The sequence below is a fragment of the Thermobia domestica genome, chromosome 3 (assembly GCF_964235325.1).
Source record: "Thermobia domestica chromosome 3, izTheDome1.hap1.1, whole genome shotgun sequence".
Taxonomy (NCBI): domain Eukaryota; kingdom Metazoa; phylum Arthropoda; class Insecta; order Zygentoma; family Lepismatidae; genus Thermobia; species Thermobia domestica.
Window position 1 is genome coordinate 350,444,789 of NC_137456.1, and position 25,063 is coordinate 350,469,851.

The 25,063-nt window shown below is 34.7% G+C and overlaps 1 protein-coding gene across 1 annotated transcript in view; it reads right to left on the reverse strand.

The window, feature by feature from the left end:
- Nucleotides 1–443: 443 nt before the first annotated feature.
- LOC145681297 (uncharacterized) overlaps nucleotides 444–25,063 on the reverse strand; it is a 68,868-nt gene continuing 44,248 nt past the window's right edge. Inside the window, exon 2 of the mRNA XM_081752945.1 lies at nucleotides 444–11,350. Within this exon, the coding sequence (XP_081609071.1) occupies nucleotides 10,625–11,350 (726 nt within the window). The 3' untranslated portion in view covers nucleotides 444–10,624. The remainder of the gene's footprint in view (nucleotides 11,351–25,063) is intronic.

Below are 25,063 nucleotides of genomic sequence, written 5' to 3' on the forward strand. Positions count from 1 at the left end.
GTGGCGTTTTGCTATGTCTCCTAGGCTATTCTAACCAGTGTTTATCCAGACATGTTTTGAGGGGGGCACTTCTTCCCGGAGCTCTGAGAGTGCCCTCCCGGAGAACACCAAAATAATACGCCTATAATATAATAATAAATAGAATATTACCAGCAGTGCCCCCCAGAATATTAAGAGTGCCCCCCGGAATATTTTTTTCCGAAAGAACGACTGATTCTCTCAACCGTGGCGTGGCAACAATGGTTGCAGACACAGTTTCATAATTTCAGTAAAGTACAATAAGTTAGAAGTGTAGCAGAATTTCCATTGTCCCAAGCACTCATGTCTTAATTGTGATTCATCTTATACTTCGACATATGCGGTAAGCCTGTGAATAAATAATAAAAAGGTGCAAGGGTGTTATGTGTAAAAGTAAATAAATTGAAATAATTAATTATAAAATGTGAATTATGAATGTTTATTAACAGCTAATTGTACAACATCTAAATGCAGTAAAATACTCTACTTGTGAAGTGTAAGCAATCTTTCTCTCACATACTCACTTTCGCACGCACAGTGGCCATATTATGTGCACAAGAATGATTTATACACCTCCTTCTTGTCTACATTGGACCAAAAGGAAGAAGAAAAAGACCTGCTTTTCAAGCAACAGGTATCTCTGCAGAATCAGAAGTTAAGTGTTCATCACTTACTCTGACCCTTTGCATCAGTCGTTTAGTTTGATTCTTTCCTTAAACAAAAGTTTATAAAATACAACAATGTTATATAATACTGATAGGAAACGAACAGAATATTCACACTAAACATCTTTTACAGTAAGATTTTCTTTTCGCTCGAACAAACTACTTCAGAAAATAAAATTTTAGACGACGTAAATGTTGGGTACAAGGGTAAAAACATTTTGTATGAAGAATGATACAGTTACTTTTCTTTCCACATGTTATACTCGTTTATTAATATAATTTAATATACTTAGTACCACTTACGATATTTATATCAAATATATAAGTTGACATTCTTGACATTATTATGAATAATTACAAGGTTTATTTTAAATAATTGGATGATTCATTAGATATACAGGTATCAAAATATATCAAAAACATAACCAATGTAAATATATGCACTCAAATTAACAGTGGCTACAGTACACGAAATAGCCATCAGCATAGTGCAAACATCAGTTTGAAATATGTTCATTTTCACGCTTTATAAATGTGTATCAAGTAATAGTAGAATTAATTATATAGTATTTTGAACATTGTCTTTAGTGCAGATGAATTCCTGTTACCTTTTCTTGATCCAGTATCATTCAATAGTTATTTGCTGGAAGTTCAAAAATATTTTCTGAAACAGTTTGTTCAGAGGAAGCTTATTCAAAACAAATCGGCATATGCCACATTTCCGTTTTGAATGCTAAGATTGAAAAATGCTTGCAGTGGGATATATTTTCTTACTCGTTTCAGCATTTTACTAGTCTAGTACTTGACTAATGTAGCACTCGAACCACTCAAAAACAAAGCATTCTGTCTTCTTTTAATTAACATGATAAGCTGAAATTTTATATTAAATTTCTCAAGATTCATAAACTTCAACAATCCAGAATTATTATATAAAAAAGAAAGAAAAGAAAATGACATACGGCACATATCTAAACAAATTTTCCAAATAATAAATTCAAATTTACGTCTTTGAAGGCAGTACGAGGAAATCGCCCTGCCAGTAATGAAAGGTAAGATTATAGATTTGAGTAATAGTTGATACACATTACGTATCCCACTTCAAGCACTGATTAAATAAATCATTTAAAAACTTTATCTGTAGTTTTAAAGTCGTTGTCTTATCTGTATAACATCATCACAACAAAATATTCTATTTAATCTTCTTCTGTAATAACAATTTAGTCAAAAAATATATATACTACCATAAGTTTTACACCGTTTTTCCCCACTTACAAAACAAAAATATTTTGTTAATTCTTTTAAGTTAGGACTGTGTAAGTCTATTTTCCTTTTACTTTGAACTCAATGCTTCTAGAGGAAGTGACAAATAATTACATTCGTTGATGTTTTTTTTATAAATCTACAGTAACTAATTATCAAATTACAATAAACGTAAATTACATTTTTTCCACATAAATACCATACATTATTTTTCTCAGTATAAAATCTTGTTTCTACTGCATCACTTATTCCTATCAGTAAATCACACTTAATCGAAAGTAAATAAATAATTTAGCCATCGTAATAAAGAAATATTAAATAGAATATTTTTTTTTCTCAAATAGTCATACTGACAATCGAAACGTGATCTTTTTTTTATATGTACATACATACGTAATCCAAACGGAATATTACATATTTTCGATCTTTGATTACAGTTCATCATTGTATTACTAATATTAGGATGTGGTAACTTCTCTTACAGTACAAGAATTTTTATACAAACCCACACATGAACATTCACACTTACGGTATGTATTACGAACACTTTCATCCAGAGTACAAGACTCTCACATATTCATCATTATGTCCTTTGTTTGTTATTAATGAGATTCTATTCACAGAGAAGAGATTCAACTACAATAAGGTATAACAACATCCAAGATCAATTCGAGTTTCATTTCGATTTTTTAAAAACTAAGAATTTGGTAATGCGATTAAAATTGTTAGCAAGATGTTACCACTCTGACGGGCAAAATATTTTATACTTTAGTATTAGCAATATTTTTGTTTAGTTACATATATCAAGTTCAGCAAATATGTTGTTAATATTGATACAAAAGATGGAATGACATTGTGTTAAATTTGATTTTCATATTACTCCTTGGAGAAATTCTAAGCCAAAATATAGTAGTATCGTACAGAATTAAATTTAAGACATTGCCTTAAGAGACACCACCACTTCGAAATTAAAATACCGCTAGTTTTACAGTAATTATGTGATATCTTTAAGTAGATAAAAGATAATCGAAATGTGAAACAAGAGAGCGGTAGATAATATTATTTTACATGAAATACTGTTATCACGACTCACTTATTTGCTTTCGATTTTCAGCTATTGAGAAAAATCGGCATTTATTTTAGCGTTTATAAATAACTGCATACGGGAAGCTACTAGGTGACTCGTGATAACGATACCTCATGCAAAATAATATTGTCTAGCGAGCTCTTGTTCCACATTTCGATCATTTTTTTTATCTATTTGAAGATATCATTTAATTACTGTAAAATTAGCGGTATTTTAATTTCGCAGTGATTAGGATTCTTAACATTTAAATGAGTTGAGAGAGTGTATATTTTATACTTTTTCGGTAATTTTAATTTATTCTTTTCATAAAAAAGGAGTTGAAAAAATCCTGTCGAGATTCTTGGCATAATATATTAATTACAACAGAATGTAATAAAAATATTCAATTTCAAGATACAACTTATAAACAACGCAGTTACTTCATTAATGTCCAATACAATTTCATCCTTATATTTTTCGTCTTAAAGAAAAATATTTTTCCCTTAGATTAATATCTTTTTTGATTCACAACTCTGTTGCATCTGTTTATGTTGAAAATGTTTATTTAAATTGGCACGTTGAATTATCTTTATTGAATCTAACAATTGTAAGAAAAATAACCATTATTAATTATAACTAATTTGTTAGTGAAACTATAGCTTTGATCATACACTGAAAGTCATGATACATTAAAAAGCAAAATCATTATTACGCAATACATGGGAATTTACATTTGCAATACATTACCGAACAACAAAATCTTCAAGAAACAAATTATACTACAGAAATTTGATAAGTGCAACAAACAGTAGCAGTTCAAACGTGTAAAGCTGCCCATAAACGATCATAAAAAGCTTGAACAAGAGCATTGGATGAAAATGGCATAAGCAGATACTTCTCTGTAGCCTTGAAAGAAATTAACTTCAAAAGCTTCATCCAAGAAATCTCATTTTACTTCTGTTCTAAATATTTCTATTTGTTTTCAGCCAGCGATCAACATGAAATAACAGGAGAGAAACTTCTTTTCTATTTCACAAAAATAGAAAGTACGTATCATCTTTCAAGATATACATTGTTTGGCCGGCCGTGTAACTTCAAGACATTCAAGATTCTTGTTCAACAGTATTTGGAACGTAAATGCCTTATGTCTTTATAACTCTCCTTCAAGTTTTCTAAGATTGTATACGGTCAGTTAAGATATTTGTAGCATGTTGAAAAAGTAACTTTATTTGGATAAAACTTAAATTGATCTACAAGGTTCCACAGACTATAACCAACTTGTTCAAGTGGCCAACTTCTACGTTTACATTTGTTGCTCCCGTTACTCAACTGTAACTTAGAGTTGTATTTTAATAACTTTCTAAAAATTAATACAAAATACAAATATCTAGAATTTAATCAATATGAGGAATGCTGTTTATAAAAAAAATACAAATATATAAAAAGGTACATTTTTAAATTAGTATATGTCAAAAGTATTTATGTGCAGAAAACTTTTACAACTTCTCGAAAGAGAAATCTTTTCGTAAACGGTTTGGTTACTTACAATTAATTGTAAACAATTAAAGAAGGGAGAACATTAAAAAACACTGATAAGAAATAATTGTAAACGGAAGAAAAAGCACAATGATGAAGTAATTAGTTTATACTATGGATCATATCAACAAGGTGGGCGAGAAGTAACCATATTTATCGCGATAGTGAAATACTGTTGTTTGGTCTTTTTCTAGTATATTTCCACAATACGAGAGAAGTTATTGAACCACTTTTAGAGATACAAACATCATGTGCGTTTGCTAAGAGTTTTTCTGTTTCCTCCCTCTTTCTTCGTTCCACTATTTAATTCATTGCCATCATCATCGCCTCTTTTAGCCTACAAGGAATAACCGTAGGACGTAAGACAAAGATTTCATTTCACTTTTGTAGATGGTGAAATAGACACAATCGTACTTTTCCAATATATATAGGATTCCCAGATGTCCAATTTAGCCGGGACACTTCCGAATTTACATAATCTGTTCCCCTATCCAGAAGGAATTGCAAGGAATTGTTCGAGAATTCAAATGTCACCGTTTCCCTTCATCGTGTGATATTCTTAAAAATCCCGCTTTATTAGTCATGACATTCAACCCATAAGAATAATGTATTTCCTGCCACTCAATGAGAATATACATTTAAACATCACTGTAATATGTATTAGATTTCTACTCTTTAGACAGCCTGGAACTACTTCTTCCATTGTATTGTACTTCTTCCATTGTATTGCTTCTTTTCGATAAGAAAAACAATAACACAGTCCGAACGATAGTAATAATAACCTCAAGTATGAGTGGTGGTATCACAAGGATTCTGTGCTTTAACTGTGAATATTACCGTAATTACTTCAATCTAGAACTATGCTAACTCTATAGTTATATGTTGTATGTAATTTGACATCCGTGATACAACACAGCTTCATGAATCGGGACAGCGCAGAGGACAGTATTGGCAGCGGCAGCCTAGCCTAGAGCCGGAGGGCCTAGGCCCCCAGTTTTTTGAGTGAAAATATAATTTAAGCTATTATTTATATGTTTGTGAAGGTTTACAGTAAACTTATGATATATATATATACCTAACGTAGTCTGTATTCCGGCTGTCCCCTGCAGTTTTACCTTCTAGATCCGCCCCTGAGTTTTGGGACTGATTCTATGAAATGAATGCAAAGTGTATAAGGGTCTTCCAATATGTTGAACAGTGGGCACATGGCTAGTCCTATAATTTCTAGAAGGAAGGTTTCATGTAACCAGTAGGCCTTCAGTTGTAATTGGGTTGTGGAGCAGATTTCACGTTTCTGTATCAGAACTTTCCAGTTCGCTGTTTGTCTGGAGAACTAATGATGTCACTTGCCTCGTTATCATGTTTAGTAAGGACTTCTTATCTTAATATTGTTGAACACCTGTGCCAGTGTTGTTATCAGGTCATTCATTTATATGGGGGAATTATTCTTGTATTTTCTTAGAAATGAACTGCAATTCTAATGGTTTAATTTTATTGGTTTTTCTTCAAGTTTTTTTCAAATGTATTTACATATTTTAAATCTTATCCCTTGTTTTGTCAAAATACGTTTGCATTACACATACAGTCCATTTACTACTACATAAATGAAATTCCATTTGCACCACACATATTGAAACTATATGTCACAAAATTTAATTTTTACGAAGGGACATTTATATACTTGTAAGAGAAAATGAGGATTTTTCAAACCATTAAATCCCAATTTCATTTCAAGCAAATACAAAGTTCCCGATATATTATATCAATGGACTTAGAAAAAGGTGGCAGCAGGTATTCAATATCTTCAATATACACTGAACAACTCTGTGGCACTGATCATCCTGATGCAAAACTCCCTATACAGTATAACCAACTGAAATTCAAATCGTTCCCACAATGCAATGAAAGTGATATGAGCGACCCTGCCGGCTGTAGTTGTAACTAATTGCATCTTCTACTGGCACTAGCTAATAACATTGCTAATTGTATCAAACTCATGCACTCTGAATGATTTGATTCATTCTTGTTTTCAATAGTTCCTGCTACCCGAACTGCTTTGAATGGCGGCGCCACAGTCTGCAGTCACATGATTTAGTTTCATAAGGAAGAGCAGCTGAAACTCATCATTACTCAATGCTTCGTGAGGTAATTATCACAGATCAAATCTTTCCACGTCGCGTCGTTACAATAACACAACTACGTAAAGCTATGAGAGTCATCATTCGTATTATTACACAGAAACAGTAACAGTTTGTTCCATAGTCCCGAATAACATGGAGTCAACTTCGCATTGTGGCTATTATACACCATTCAATTATTGCATAAATCTGTACGAATAGTATCCAGTTCATCTGATCTTGTAAGCAACTTGAATTGAGTTGTGTCAATGCGTATATATATAATTTTAAAAAAATGAAAAAAAGTCATAGCGTAAGAGTCTTTATGTGTGGATCACAATGCTGTATATACAGATCAACTGCACTAATAACTATCTTAGGGAAACGTTAATTCTCACCCACCTTGTAAAATAGTTGGTAGATTTAGCAAATATAACTACATGTTAAAAAGAATCTCGTAAACTTTCTCCCCACTTACTGTAACAAGCGTTCATGAAAATAAACAACATCTTAGTTGATGGCTATATACGAATACGCTACTTATTTTAAATTTTCATATGAATGATTGTACTCAAATCATTAAGATACCTGGTTAGGTTAGGTTAGATAAATAACTTCAAAGCTACAATACTTTTAAATGTATCAATTACTTTAGTGGATGTTACATTAGGTGACAGTGCAGAACGAAATATTGAACGAAGCAGATACCAATATGAAAAATATTCTGGAAGATTTGACATTGAAAAATATGTTAATTGTCTGAATTGATTTGTTATCAAATTACCAGATGATACAATAATAAAATATGATTTTGATGTTTGTTAACAAACTACTGGATAATATAATAATAAAATATGATTTTGTAAGTAATAATTAGTTTCGCATTTTAAGATTATCGTGGATTAAATTGCTGTGTCAGAGGGATCAAAGATGCAAACCTAATGCTGTCTGTTTCAGAAAGGTACTAGTTTTATAACATTGGTGCAATTTATTGAAATAAAAAGCTTTACAATTGTATATACAAAAAATTGTGAGAATTAACGGGAACCAGGACTAGTATTTATAAACGACTTTTGTTATTATTACACCATCTTTGCTTCACAATATTTTACGTTTAGACTTCTAGAATTGCTAAGTTTTTCTGAAACGCACTTCTGATCACAATCACATCTATGGGCAAATCAAGCATGATTTGCTTTCGTCAGTAATCTTAGTATAATTTGTTCCAAGGAAATGTGCTCAGTGTGGAACTTGCAATGCGATTACCTACAAATATTATAACAGGAGAGAACTGAAACGTTGGTGAAATGAAGATATGGAAGGAAGGGTGAACGTTGAGAAACCTCATGGACATTATTGACCATCAGACTTATATGGTGTGGAACCAAGGTCTCTTAGCACAAGGATGAGTTCCTTATTATTGAGCCAGGGTGATTCCTGGAAAAATATCAATTCGTCCAGCTAAAAAAAAACTGAAGTCGCATTAGCCAATACTTCATTTTTCGAAATTAAATAAACAAAAAGCGGCTAACGGTTCTTTATGAAACACTATCGTAATGAAAAAAACAAACGTGGAAGGCTCTCAAAGTTTTCTTATACAAGGTACGTTAAAAAAAAAATCAGGCAGTCCCGCACTGCGATTAGCGCTCAGATTGAATTTATACGGTCACGTAACGAGAAGGAAAATTATAAGAAATATTTCAGTTTAACGTCCCACACTTATGCCCTTTAAGCTAAGGAAGATGGATGATTAAAGCAAATGAATGGTGATGGGAGAATCGGTGAAATGAGAATGTGGAAGCAAACGGGAGTACTCTAAGGAAACCCATGGGCACGATGTTGGCCACCACAAACTTACTTGGCAGATAATCGAACCAGGGACCCCACACGCTTGAGATAACTGCTTTACCACTGAGCCACCGTACCTCAACATAACTTGAAGGAATCGCAACCAAAAACATTCGATTGGATTAGACATGGATTTAGCGTCCCTTACAGCAGCGAGGCTATATGAGACATGGACCTCAAATTAATGTAGGATCCGAATCATATGAGATCCTGCAGACAAACGAACCTGGGTCTCTTGCGACAGAAGTGCCATGAGGGAAGCTCAAAAAACATTCGAACATTAAGGATATACTTAATTATTAATCCAAATTAATAGATAAAGTGCATTAATAGTTATTAGATTCTACAGTTTGTTCCTATTTCAGTTTACCCAATTCAAAGCAGCAATTTAAAATAGTTTCATTCACAAAACTGATTTTTACCTCATAAATATACCGCCTACTGGCTGGAACTGCTAGAGTAGAATAGAGTGTTTTGAGTGATGGGTATAGTAATAGTAAACATATTCTTGTCTAATAAGCCGCCATACTGGTTTATCATCCGTATAACAACGTTACTTTTCTCTCCGGGAATGTTCTTGCATTTGATTTTACTTGTTACATATTAGATCTGTTCATATAATAAGAAAGTGGAAAAAACATATAACTACTTTCCACACTGAAATAGTGAAAAGAAACAATTGCCTATCGCATTCCGTATGGCGTATTTAGGGGGGCTTCCGGGCTTAAGCCCCCCGAAATCTTAATAGTACTATAGTAAAGTATATGACATATCTTGCAGAATTTTCACATTTTCAGGCAAAGCCCCCCCGAAAGTTAGCAAAGCCCCCCCGAAACAACATCGTAAATACGCCACTGGCTCTCGCCCTACCACACGTAACTGAAAATCAGTAAAAAGAATTATGACAGAAGCAAATCCATTTTTAATAACTATTTAAAAAAAAAAAACTTGTGTGATCAATATAAAACTTAGCCTACTAGCTATTGATAAGGAAAAATTTGTTGGTATGTTCAACAAAACTTAGAAATTTACCTGTGATTTTCACACTTCATCTATCACACTATACGATGCAATAATAAAAACCAAATGTAAATACAAGTATTTTTATTTTTAATTCCCTATATATAGGTCCAATTTTATGTAGATATACTTGTAAAGAAAAACGAATTTTTTTTTTTTTTACAAGTTCCACACCATAATTATAAGACTTGTACTTTCAGTGAAACAGACAGACATTATATACAGTATGTTAATACAAAAGATATTCGTACTCCAGTTTTGCCAGTTCATGTTCTTTTCCCATCGAACATCATTATGACACCTTTCCTATCCGACCTTTTTATTTTACAACCATTATGCAGTTTACACTGTGCTCTGCTGAACAAGGTATTGACTTAAAAAAACTTGAGACGTGCTTCTAAACTATCTGAACTAAGCAGAAAGAGTAGCAGTCACAGAATAAAAAAGAAATCAGTTATGGCTTTGTATAATACATGTATAATTAGATTTTCTTATACTTTACACCGTGAATAATATTCATATGAAATGACTTTATGGCAGCGAGACTAGACGTTATATTTCAAGGAGGCAGTGAAAGGAACTCGAAAATTCCGGCCATTTACGGAGGGAGGTGACATCGACGCATACGTAAAAATACCAAAAGCGAATAAAATTTTCTAAAAAATAAATAATTAAAAATAAATACTTCTTTTTTCTTATCACTAACAGTGGCGTTTGGTGATTGTTCGATTTAGGCTTATTATCTACACGGACACAGAGGTAAATTTACATATGTACATGCTATACATTTAAAAAATTACAATTATAGTCAAATAAAAATAACTATACATTCTGTTTGTTTTTCTAACGCATCAGGTTCACACGCACAAATTTATACGCATTTTTGTCACACGCACTGCTGCTACAATTGGTCATTTGATGCGTTACCACACCTCTTATTGTCGTTGTTTTTTTGTTACTATGCTGCACATTTAACTACGAACAGAAATTACAAATGGTATGGAAGCTCACTGGAGCCGCCCGCTGGAGAATCTGCTGCAGAGTACAACAGCGCCAAACATGATTAACACCACAAAGGCGACTCCTCGTACTAGTCACCCCGCGTCCGTATGTCTCGCCGCCGCAGTCGCCGTTAATGTCGTCGCCGTCGATAATGGCGACTGTGTCACGATGTCTCTATCTCTTTGGTTGTCATGAGTTCGAACTTTGGATTGTTCACTACCACTACTATTAGTATTATTGTTGTTCTGGTTATGATTATTGTCGACAATACTATCACTACTATTTTTATTGTTTTTGTTTTTCTTTCGTTTATTTTGTCTATCGTTCTTTTTCTTCTTCCTTTGCCTCTTCCCACAATCTTCCTCTTCACCTTCCTTACACTTCTTGCGTTTCTTCTTTTTTTTATGCTTTCTTTTTTTGCACGACGTTCTGCCCCGGTCGTCAGTTTCCTCTGCCGACGACGCTGGCTCCATTTCTCCGGCTGCATGTTGACACAGCTGATGGCTCTGATGTCGAATGCGATGCCCAGAGTCCACCGACTCGCTTTGTCCAGTCTTGTTCAAGAGTTTCTTTAGCAAATCCTCTTTGCGGTCCTCGCTAACATCTTTGGGCAGAAATTGAGTGTACCTGGCCATCTTCCCCAGCAGAGCCTTGGTTCGATTCCCTTCAGTCTTGACCACAGCCCTTCGCACTTTGCCTTTGCTATTGACAGCGGCGTAATAAGTCTTCTTAGAAGTCGAATGCTCCACGGACGAATAAGTATTTCTATAGTTTTCGATTGTTTTCTCCTCAAAGATACACTCGTTTTTGAAGGTTCTCTGCAAAGATACAAAGAAAGAAAAAGTCATTAGTAACTTTATGTAAACAAAGCATTTCATCTATTATTAACAGTAGAAATCATATGTAAATGTTACAGTATTTATTGAATTCATTTTCATTAATATTAATTACATTCTGTGCTCGGAGTTGAATGAAACCTTTGTCATAGATCGCATGTTTTAACGCAACGTAGAACTCTGTTCCAAAAGCACCACCAGCTCTCACAGTTACCCAGTTATAGCAGCCTTAAGAAGAAGATATGAAAGAATTCTTGGATAAAACCGAGAAAAGTGTAAAAGTAAATGGACAGGTTTCGAGCACAATAAAGTTTGCTGATGACATAGCATTGATAGCGGAGAACGAAGAGGACTTGCAGGAAGCACTTTCAAACTTGAACGACCAACTGAAAAAAAAAAAACATGCAAAATGATGATAAATAAGAAGAAACCAAAGTGATAAAGTGCAAAGGAGCAGGACAGGAAAAGAAAAACGTATGGCTAGATAGAGAGAAAGTCGAAGACGTTAAGACGTTCCCCTATTTAGGAAGTCTAATATCCTCGGACGGAAGAAGTGAAAAAGACGTAAGTTCCAGAATAGCTCAGGCTAAACAAGCATTCAATAGGAAAAGAGGACTACTAACATCAAGAAATGTATCATTGGATGTTCGTAAACGATTTATTAAGACTTTGGTGTGAAGCGTGGCTCTTTACGGATTAGAGATATGGGCATTGTGAAAAGCTGAAATATTCAAGCTGGAAGCATTTGAAATGTGGTGTGACACGCTGCGCATGTCATGGACCGAAAGAAAAAGGAATGAAGATGTACTAAAGGAAGCTAACGAAGGACGACAGATCATGAAGATAATAAGAAAAAGAAGAAACAGCATGCTTGGCCATCTTATTCGACACTCCGATTGGATCACCGTGCTGATAGAAGGAAAGGCAGAATGAAAAGCAGGAAGAGAATATCTAGATCCAGATACGAAGAAGAGATCTTATCAAAGTAAAAAACAGCTCTCCCAAGGGAGAAAAAAAGTTTTAAAATTTCCATGTTGTCCACGAACCTGTGGTTGAGGAGAGTGGTCTGAGTGCAGTCAGACACAGAATCATCGACCTTGACTCTGATTCGTGAGCAATGCAGTGATGGATCGGTTCACGCGTAACTCGTGATCGGAAGACTCCGAAGCAGTGAGATTCATGACCACTCAACCCCCTGACTCGGACAAACCCATGAACACGATGAAACATCGTTATACGCATGTGTGAGATTTAGTTGATAATGTAATAATTCTAACAAATAAGATTATCTCGTCTCTTTCTGTCGTCTCACTAAATGTACAATTTTCTTTCTCACTTGTTATTTGCGTCTGTATGTATCAATTCATTGCACTGAAAGATAACTACAAGGTTTAACATAATATAAACGAGTCAAAATCGCATAAAAGATAAACTAAATGATTTTCTTATAAGGTTGTCGTCAAAATTTAATCGAGCGAAACTTATAAAACTAGTCTTTAGAATACAGAAGTTGTCGCTGGGCTCAAACAGTGTTTTGTAAAATCTTTTTGTGTAGTCTACGTTCAGTATTATTTTTCAGTATGAGAAGACGAATAAAGATTAAATTATATTTAAAATATTAAAAACATGCTACCTTGATTAAGAAATTTCCCAACCAGGAATCAAACAAACGAATGTACGAGCTCGAGTGGTGAACATCATGAACCAAATATAAAATTCTGGAGTAATACTGCAAACTTGATATTTCGACTGGTTCTGTGTCGCCGGATCTGTTTGGGTCGCTGAGTTTGACTGAGTCACAGGATCTGTTTGGAAACCGGGTATGACGGAGTCACCGGATCTGTTGAAAACTGGATATGGCGGAGTCACCGACTCTGCTTGGGACACCAGGTAAGTTTATGACTGAGTCGCTGGGTCTGTTTGGGTCACTAGATCAGACTGAGTCACAGGGTCTATTAGGGTCACCAGATCTGACAGTCTGTTTGGATACCCGAATCTGACTTGAGCCACAGGTCTGTTTAGGTCATGGGCCTGACTGAGTTAAAGAGTCTGTTTGGGTCACCAGGTCATATTGAGTCACTGGGTCTGAAAAGGGAGACCCAAGCGCCCCGGTGATGCATGATCCATTTCATCACTGGAATAATGGCGAATATTTTTATGCGCTGTAGCTTTCTTTGTCCGTATATTTTTAAAGACTTTCGTATAATAATGGAGTTATATATTTCAAAATGTTTTTATTTTTTCAAAAGTAAATTTATATTATAGCGCCAAAAGAAATGCTGCTGCTTTGTGGCAAGTACGCATGAATCGCCACTGAACATGGAGGGACGAGAGTAGCTGTGTGATTCAAGAGATTTCAGAATTCAGGCTTTGGCAACCACAAATAGAAAATAATTAAAAGATACTGACCAGTTATCACTGCTGGATGTCTGTAGTCTGGTTTCCCATAATGATTTAGCGTCAAAATGAAGAGTTTTAGTTTAGATATTATTGTAAGATTTTCGGAAATATTGGTGCAAGAAACTTTGGCACAAAGTTTTACCTCTGTATATTAATCTGTCATCTGATACAAACAATAGAGCATGTATAAATAATCAGTGTTCGTAGTTTGAGGGAAATTTTCCTAGTCTTGGGAAATTTCGTAGGTAAATTTAGCAAAAAGGCAAAAAAAGGAATTTTTCGATAAAACGTGAAAATCGGGAAAATTTTCACGCTGACTGACTGACCAACATAAATGCTTTAATTTCTTTTTGTTCTTCAGAAATAAACCAATACTAAAGCAGTAGTGTGTGTGTGTGTGTGTGTGTGTGTGTGAGCGTGTGTGCGTGTGTGTGCGTTTTCAAAGTAACATAATTTGTACCCTTTGTTTGCTGGGTGAATTTGTGTGTATTTAAAAAAGTTAAAGAAAACCTTTTAAAAAGTAAAAACCAAATGAATAAAACAAATGTGGTTGGCACTTCCTTTAATATATCTAAATTAATCTTATATAACTTCTATCATAGGAAATGGACACTTAACGAATTAGGGAAAATTTTGTCAGTCGAGGGAAATTTTCTGAAGGAAACCTCCTAACACTGCCATAGATAGATGCCGAAAGCCCAGAAGGCTAATTCTTACTCCATGAAATCAGTACTAGTTTCAATCCTCTTTACTAGATGGCACGAACGTCGCGCGATGTTCAAATGCAAATTACGGTCACTAAAGTTGTCGATATAAATAGCAATATTTACGGTTAATTTTATGATCCTTGATTAAGACAGAGATGTAGAAAAGTTACTCCAGTATCTCTCTCTCTCTCTCTCTCTCTCTCTGAAGAAAGGGAACGATGGCTTTTAAAGAGTATACAACAAGTATCGGCGGACAGATAAAACTTTAGAAGAAAAAGAAAAAAAAGCTAATCGTCGACCAATTGAAAAAGTACTCAATAAACTGGATATTCTGGTTTCGCAGCAATGATGCAACAAAAATAATAATTATCGCCATCGTATTTGTAGCTTGTAATTTTCAATAACTTATGAGTTGAAGGGACTTGAATCTTTACTTGCATTTTTAGTGTTCAAATTGTCTTGTTATGTTTTAACACAGAGAAAATAAACAGAGATCTATTATTAAGTATTGAACGCGATATGTAATTTGGTTGCTATTATCATGTTCCGCCACAGATTATAAAAGTTAATTAGGTAACAGGAAAAATATTCAATGGCGGAAAAGGTATCCACGGGCTACTTTCAATATTATATACCTTGCACTTAGGTTTCACAATCCCAATACGCACCAAGGGTCTGTATCACAGAATGCACTACTCTTGTAATACTATTAATAGTAATGTTCTGATAATTGTTTTTCTAAACTTTAGCATTTCAGCACCGAGGCTATATGAGACATGCACCTGTCTCACCGCTAGTCTTATTATTTAAATGAGCGCCTCTGGTGCATGGGTTAGAGCACCGCCCGGTGAGCACAGCCTTTCACTTCGAACGGATTACAGTGGTTTAGATTTCAACGTAAACTGTAGAGCGACGTCTCATAGTCTCGCTGCTGAAAAGGGATGCTTAACTACAACCAATGAATGAACTCGACGTTCTGTGACGTCATAGAATGCTTCTACCAATTCCAATAAACCAGACTAACAGACGGAGCAACGTGATGTTGGAAAAGTCAATCAGTATTGACAGGCAAACATGAAATAAACTCTTGGTGAATCCATGATACTTTGTATGCCTCCCAGCACTTCTGTACACCTTTCTCCTGCGTAGTTCCCTCCCTGAACGTTTCTTTCTGTTGCTTCGTGTCGCTGCTCCGAACGTCAAACTTCGACCAGTTGGAAAATGTCCATTGTCGTATTTTTGCCTTGAAAAGATCTAACGTGTTTTGAACGTTAAAAATTGCACACACATTGTTCGAGAATTTGTTAAATTAATAAATAAAATATTTGAAGAAAAGACCCGTTAAGTTTTGTGAAACATTTCACATCAGTTCATTCCCATTGCTCTCAACCACGTGGTAACAAATAGTTGGTCGAAGACATTGTTTTGATGGGAAATAATCCTTTGAATTTGTTACACGATACTCCTCTTAGCACACAGTGTCACTATGAATTATGAATTTTTTAATCTCTTCTATTTAAACATCTCTGTGTTGATACAGGGAACCCAGTTTTGCGTGAAGAAAACACGCACAAAAAATATATTTGATTTGTATTCTAAATTATTACCGAACACACTTGCCATAATAGAATTCGTATACGGTAAGTCCCGTATTTTGCCGGAAGTGGCCCTTATTACGAGGATGTCTCAACAAAATTCTTCGAGACGTAGAATTACCTAGTACGTAATTTGTCTTTAATGTTTCTTATTCTGAAATTTAATAATACGTAACTGGCAACAGTGATGTATTGCTGAAAGTGTATGCGCTGGGCCATTTTCAAAAATGAAATTACATGTTTCAGTTTTACGTCCCACGATTATACCCTGTAGGCAAAAGGAGACTGTGATGAGAAATGAAGAAAGCAGGAACCCCGAGAAAATCCATGCACACGATGTTTGTCCACCACAAAGCCTACTTGGCGCATGGTGGGATCGAACGACGTACCCTATGCACCAGAGGCGAACACTCTACCACTGAGCCACCGCGGCCCTTTCATCTATAATAATAATAATAATAATAATAATAGTAGTAGTAGTAATAATAATAATAATAATAATAATAATAATAATAATAATAATAATAATAATAATAATAATAATAATAATAAGAAGAAGAAGAAGAAATATCGCAAGAAAGGTTCCTAATAGAATCGTCTCCGTTGAAAAGTGATTACACAACATGCTTTAAAAAGCATTTATTTAAATTCATGCTTTAAAAATGCAAAGGTGATATGTTGATTTGATGTTAGCACAAAAAGAAAAGAGAAAACCAAAAACAGAGCCAGAAGCTACGACTGAAAGCGAAAATTGCTTCCATTGCTTTGTGGCTGTCGTTCTAGTGCTCCACTTGAAGACCTCCCATTATCCTCTTCGACTGCCTCTGGTTACTGGGTCGTTGACTCCAATATACAATTTGGCAACACTGATAGAGGAAGATGAGCCATCTAATTATACAGTGGCTATTCTACGTCTTCATTTTTGACGAGGTCCTAATTTGTAACCCTTTAAAGGAATCATACCTTTCAGCTAGCTTTTTAAATACGTATATCGGTTGCTTCTTCTTCTTTTAAAATCGGCGTTCCTTTAAAAGTTTCTATCATATTTGCGATTTCTTTTCTCATATTGCAAAGTTTGTGAACTACCGCATTCTTTTGATATGAAAACTTTAGATCATACGCGAACTTTCTGTGTCCTTACCACTTCTAATTATGAATTCTAATAATTTAAGCGCGTCATGAGTAATATTTTCGATGTGTTTACTGAACATTAATTTAAAGTCAAATGTAACATCTAGAACTTTAACTGTATTCGTCTACTGATAGAAGTATTACTAAGCTTATAATCATATTGAAGGATACTTTTGTTTCTGCTGAATGATACTATGTTACGTGTGTGTATATTTACTTCAAATTTATTAACTGAACACCAGTTTGAAATACTCTTTTAAGTCGTGTTGTAAATCAAGACAATCATGCACAAATTTTATCTTGACGAAAATTTTGAGATCATCAGCGAACAATAATTTTTCACTGTTAGGTGCATGATCTGGAAGGTCGTTAATAAATAATGGAAATAGTAAAGGGCCGAGGGCGGAACCTTGTGGAACTCCTGATAACACGAAATACTTATCTGACTTAAACTCTTTATATGCAACTGTGTATTTACGTTCACTGAGATATGATGAAAAAAAAAATGGTGAGGGCTGAAGAAAAATTATCATGATTTAATTTGTTTAACAGTATTTTATGACTTACTCTGTCGAAAGCCTTCTGAAAGTCAATATATATTACGTCAACTTGGCATTCTTCATCTAACGAGTTAACTATAAAGTCAGTGACTATTGCTAGATTAGTTGTTGTTGATTTGCGAGTAACAAAGCCATGTTGATACATTTAAATTGCTGGTTTAACATGATCAATAATCCGTTTATATAATATCTGTTCAAATACTTTCGCAAAATACAATATGGAGGATATTCACGGAAATTTTCAATCTTTTTCCAATTGTCTAGTGCCCGTTCGTGACTAACGTGCGTAGTCTTGGGTTCAACTCTTCGTGCGCGTATTAGGCTTGGATACAAATTCAACTAGTGCTTCGGTTTTCTCGACGTTTCTTTCAACATTTGTTTCCAACAATTCTTCCATTATCATTCACTTGCCTTAATCGTCCGTCTCCTTTAGCCTAAGGGACATAATCGTTGGACGTTAAACACAAAGATCTAATTTCATTTCATAATTAATTTCAGAAAGAAAAAAAAAACTTTTCATACAACAAAAGTTCTTCTCCTGAACATGTATACGTAGAACATTGTCATAAATAGACAAGTAGACGCAATCTTCAAAACAATTAAAAAAAAAAAAAAAGAAAACACATATCATTTAGGGTAAATGCACTCGTTCAAGTGTTATCTATATTTTGTATTCTTCAATTGAATTCACTGTTTCTTATCATTCCAATTATATATATATATATATATATATATATATATATATATATATATATATATATATATATATATATATATATATATATATATATATATATATGTAGTACAAACAAACCGAAAGACTAAATAATAAAAATAATGAAAAGTGTTTATATTTAATGTAAAACTGTCTTCCTCATTCTCTGAAGATAACAACTGCATTTTTCTGCAAGCACAAAGTTCAAACATATTTAGAGAAAAAGATATTTGCTTAAAAAAAAAAAAAAAACTTATTTCTTACAAGTACTAATAAAGAAAAAAAAAGTTTAATGTCCTGCTATTATGGTCAAAGATGAAGTATTCTTGTAGCAATCAATATTTCGAGATTATCAAGTTTTTTTTTAACCTAAAAAATTGAAAATGAAATCTTTGAGTTTTACGTCCCACGATTATGCCGGTTAGACTAAAGGAGACGGTGATTATGAGAAATGAATGAAATGGTGGAATGAAGAAAGTGGGAGGATATGCGATAAAAGTGACATTGATACCGAAGTCAGAATCTGAAGAGAAATCAAGAAGTTAGAAAGACAAAAGCCACGGCGATTGGAACGAAGGGATCGCTGTCAAATATGGAAGTAGGACGGGAGAAAATAGAGCAGCTGACTAGTTTTTGATACCTGGGTACTATTATTGGTAATGATATGAAGTGTGAACGTCAAATGAAAGCAAGGACAGGAATGGCGAAAGAAGCCTTTAGGAGGAAGAAAAATATATTTTGTAGGACCTTGAATAAAGAGTTGAGAAAAAGACTCATAAAATGCTTCGTGTGGAGTATTGCACTGTATGGGGGCAGAAACGTGGATACTATGCAAAAATTATGAAAAATAACTGAGGACTTTGGAAATGTGAGTGTAGAGAAGAATGGAATCTAAATTTAGCTACAAAATTTCCCTGGATTAGGGAAATTTCCCTCGAACTGCGAATATTGCTTGGCAGTGTTTGTCTTCGCTGATCTCACGACAAGAGGTTCCCAGTGCAGCTATGATGCCGCCACTGAATATTAACAATAATTATTTTATTACAATTTTTAAATTGTTTGTTAAAAGTTCTCTAATATTTTTAAATCGAAGGCAAAGTAAATGTAGTTATTCATTACTACGTCAAGTTTCGTATTTGTGTTCAGAATTGTACCCAGTTTAATCAGCGGGGGCCGCGATGGCTCAGTGGTAGAGCGTTCACCTCTGGTGCTTGGGGTTTCGGGTTCGATCCCAGCCCCCGCCAAGTGAACCTTGTGGTGGACAAACACCGTGTGCGTGGGTTTTCTCGGGGTTCTCCCACTTTCTTCATTCCACCATTTCATTCATTACTCATAATCACCGTCTCCTTAGCCTAACCGGCATAACCGTGGGACGTAAAACTCAAAGATTTCATTTCATTTCATTTTTTTTTTTTCAGTTTAATCAGCATCTTCGTGCCGGTTCAAATACATTGATGATCTTGGGATTTACATGTGTGGAGAAAGATTATTTTATTCCAAAAGGCAACTAGTGTTCTTGTAACCTTAATATAAGAAATGGTGCGATTTTTAATTGGAAAAACTCCTGAACCATGCATAACTCAGCGTGAAACATGAGACTTTTGCAATCAGCATACAACACATAGCTCATGTTTGCATAAACTAGGTCCTACCCCACGCTCTCGGAAGCAACCACAGCAAGCGATTAACGCTTCATTAACATGAAATGCGTAACTTTTAAGACTTAATTATGCTTGTGGACAACCTAATTTCGACTGAATAATCTACTGCCTGTGATTTAATTCCCAAACAACATCGCACGCCATATGCTCATTCGCTCAAAACAACATACTTTATTATTCTGTGTAAAAATGTTGGCCGGATCGGTTTCGTACTCAAATGGCCTAGAAAGGTTAAAATTAGATAATATAAAAAAGAGAACAGCTGTTAAGCTGCTACGTGGCTAGTTTGTACAATACATTAAATAAAGACAGGAAAAATAAAAACAGTTTTTTAAAAGTTACTTTCCCAATTAGTGAACAACATATTTTCTATCTGTCTCACCATACCAAATGATTATCAACTAATGTTAAATTATGTTAGCTTTTCTTCTACTGAATACTTCCGCAGTATTTTCCAATATTCAATCCACAATGCTGGTATTGTTTACTACCAATAGTCCTTCCTTATTTACTAATGGCATCTTACATTCAACATGAGAGCGAACTAGAATATATTAGAATGTAGATTTTTTTTAATGCGTCATCTTTGGGTTTTTTGTTCATCGATTTACAATTAGGGACTTGATACCTCCAACCTCGATAGCTCGAATTCCTTGACAACTCGATTTTTTTTTAAATTCCTTTCAACTCTCCATAACATTCAATGTTAAAATAACCTCTACAAATTGAATGTTTGAAAATTACAACGTCGATACGTTTAATTTTAAGGGTTTCATAGTCACATTTATAAACTTCCATAAGAAACACTTTCATATCTTCGAATCTCTGCGAGTCGAAATTCACCTCTATAAATCGAATTCTCTTGATGTGACCTCGATAACTCGAAGCTTTATGCTTTTTTGAGATTGTCATTGTTGCTAATGTGTATTGTAATTGTGTTTTACTCGTGTCTAGTATTTTATTTTTAGTCGTCATCTTATTTAATTTAAAGAACTTCTAGAGCTTCGAGTTATGGAGGTTGAACGAATAAAATTTGGAGCTATAGAGATTATATAGTCACTTTTTATGAGGAACCTGAAACGTCGATATCTCCAATTTTTGTTGTAGCTATCCTGATAACTCGAACCTTGATTACTCGAAAAACTCGATAACTCGAATTGTTGTCTATTCCCTTCAGCTTCGAGTTACGATGGGCGCCCAATATGTTATCTACCTAGACAGGAAGGAATGCAGATAGACTCAGCTGTTTCTCGATGTCTCCATAGAGATCTATGCACTGTCGCCACTTTGTGTGTAGCAAAGAAATCTCAGAGAGAAAAAATAGTCTATGTCATGGCCCGCTAAACCACTGGGAAACAGCTTGTTGGAGTTCGCTGTTCGACGAAAATACCGGTGCTGCATTCTGATACACTTTCACCAGTCGCTCCTTTGGTCACTTCCCTTCTTTATTGAGAAACTTGATGACCGTGCGGTGCTGCAAATCCATTGTTCGCGGCGTCACGGCTACTCCGTTGCTCCGACTGACCTCAAATTGCGCAGCGGGGTTCCCCACCGTGGTCTTGGTGTGCGTGTCAAGCGTCATTGTCTCCGCCTTCTCCTTTCTGTCTAGGAAGATAACTTATTGGACGCCCCTCGCATCGATGTCCCACTGTTTATGAGGAACTATTATTTTATCTTGTCTGAAGTGAATGGAACTTAATGATTAGACTTTATTGAATTCTTCTTCGACTATCTAAAGGTATCTCCTTTCCTGATAATTAAATTTTGTGATTTAAAATTTTAATGTGTTATAGATCTTAAGTAAAATAAAATCTGATTTATGAAATGCTTATTAATAATCTGTCGTAGTACCAGTCTTGCCCCGAGACGAGAAGTATCTTTATAAATTCGAGACGATACGAAAAACATGATAATTCTCGTCTCTATTTCGAGACGAGACAATAAATTAATCGAGTCTCTTGGGCGACACTAGTGCACTCAAATCTTAGATCTCAACAACTCTTTTTGTGTTACATGATTCAAAGTTTAATAACTATAAAATGATAAATAATTGATGATAATGATAAATCAAGGGCATTTATTAATGTTTAAATATACGCAAGGCATTACACAATGGACTTCAATAATAAATATAGTTGTTAATATCACACCTTTCATTCACCTCTCTTGACGCGGAACGTTTCTGACATATTTTGGATGTAATTAAGGGGAAAATAGGATATACAGGGTGTTTCAAAACAACACCTACAACGTTTGGGAGGTAATTCCTGACGCCAAGATAAGACAAAAAGTATAGACCAAACTGGGTGCACAAATACTTCCTTTCCAAGTTATAGGCTGCCGAAAACATGAAAAAATTAACTTTAAAGGATCCATAGTTCCAAAACTATGGGGCCTACCGTAGTAGGGTCAAGACTTCAATTAGGAACTAATATGTACGTTATCTAAAAATACATGTTTCAGAATCCTGCGGTACTTCTGAAACAATTTTATAGGGGTAGTAGGTGAGTACTTCAAAGTTTATGCCCATAATCAATCTCCCTCTATAAAAATTGTTGCGCGAGTACCTTAGGATACTGAAACATGTATTATTGGATACAGCACATACTAGTTCCTTAGTGAAGTTTTGACCCGACTACGGTAGGTCCCATAGTTTAGGAGCTATGGACCTTTAAATTCGTTTTTTCGTGTTTCGGCAGCCTATAACTTGGAAAGGAAGTATTTGTGCACCCAGTTTGGTCTATACTTTTTGTCTTATCTTGGCGTCAGGAATTACCTCCCAAACGTTGTAGGTGTTGTTTTGAAACACCCTGTATATCCTATTTTCCCCTTAATTACATCCAAAATATGTCAGAAACGTTCCGCGTCAAGAGAGGTGAATGAAAGGTGTGATATTAACAACTATATTTATTATTGAAGTCCATTGTGTAATGCCTTGCGTATATTTAAACATTAATAAATGCCCTTGATTTATCATTATCATCAATTATTTATCATTTTATAGTTATTAAACTTTGAATCATGTAACACAAAAAGAGTTGTTGAGATCTAAGATTTGAGGGAACGAGCCGAGATTAATTCAAAATTTACGACGCGAAAAAGCCTTATTTTTAGTCTCATTGGCAACCCTACTTCTCAAGCTAGAACAAGCACTATTTAGCTATAAATCGCAGCGACATAACTCGAGCACAGGGGCGTACCGACGGGGGTCCATCGTGTCGGACTCCAACTTAACATACATTTCTACACTTTGTGAATAAAACTCTGCTTGTTTAACATGGAAATGATGAATGTAGTATAGAACAGTGTTTCTCAAAGTGTGGATCGCGACCCATTGGTGGGTCCCGGCCTGGCTTTTGATGGGTCGCGAGTTGTTTTTTTTTTTTAATTTTAATTATGGAAATTATATTTTGATGCAAAAACACATGTTCTGAAGTGTTATTCAGAAAATGGAAATTGGAAGGGTTTGTTAATGAGAAGAAGACTAAGTTGTTTCTCAGAGCCCTGCCCTGTTGTACAGTCAGTAGAGATGCTGGATCAGGATAGAAAGATAGTGAGTGAGTCAAAATCTGTCATAGGGTAGGACATTGCGTCGGGAGTAGTTTTACCTCTCTGTGGAAACATTTTAATCTTCTTTGCGAATGCGTGCAATTTCATGATACAGTTAACGAGAAAAAAAAAACTTAGGTTGCACTTGCTATATCGTTACTAACTGATATTCTAGTACCGACAGAGCCACTATATTCATAAATTTACATTACAATTTAGTTTGAAAGTGAGATATTTACGATAGACATAAAAGAAACCAAATTTTTATTTAATAAAATTTAAGCATCGAGCTCTAACTTTGTAACATTCGTGGTCGTTCGAGGTGTCCACAACATTCCCAAATAAATTACATGTTAATCACTCTTACGTACTGTTATTGAACGAACTGCAATTGGAGATATGATTTACAAAATTTAATTGCTTTGAAATACACCACCAGTACGTAGAATGTCAATGTGTATTTGAATAAACGTAGGTGGGCCACAAAATACTTTTTCATTGTTTAATGTGGGTCGCGGTAACAAAAAGTTTGAGAACCACTGGTATAGAAATTTGATCTACAAGACTTTCCACACTTAACATAGTATAGTTTCGAAGTCTATAAAAAGGAAATACAGAAATAAGACAAGAATCGAACTTAGGTCTTAAAGAGTTTTGCACTTTCTTTATTTTGTTTCGTTTGACCCTTTTTAGTAATTCTATTATCCCCGATGTTTGTTTAAGAATTGACCTCGAGGGAAAAAGTAAAAAAGCACCAAATGCGTTCTCTCACTACGTGTGTATGTATAAACAGGCACCATTCCAGATTTTTTTTTTTTTTAATTTTCGTTGGGAGTTCAAGGAATTTTCGGTTGCCTCACTGCACACCGTGTGTTCATCATCATGACCTCTCCTTTATTTACTGGGTCAGGGCTCTTATTTTAGAGGTTTCACAGCTGAGAGTTCTCAGCACCTGTTGGCATTTTGTTTGTTTTCAGTTTATGGGCAATTGGCGATTATACGCCATTAGGTTATTAGTTACAGTTGACGATATAAAATGTGACTAATAGATATCCGTTTACTGGCAGACAGCTGAGAGAACGAAATATTTATGGTTTCTCAAAGGTATACATTAAATTTTATTACTTTCAATTTCTAGAAATATTTTTGCTTTCACTTGCAATAACCTAAGAGAGTCTCATTGTTCGTGTTTACTGATGCATACGTAACACAAAACACTAAATTAATATGGGTAATTTTATAACTTCGCTTATCTTGGTCACTTGGTCTCGTCATATTTACTTATCTCCCTTGGGGGCGCGGTGGCTCAGTGATAGATCGTTCACCTCCGGTGCTTGAGGTCCCTGGTCCGATCCCAGCTCGCGTCGTGAGGACTTT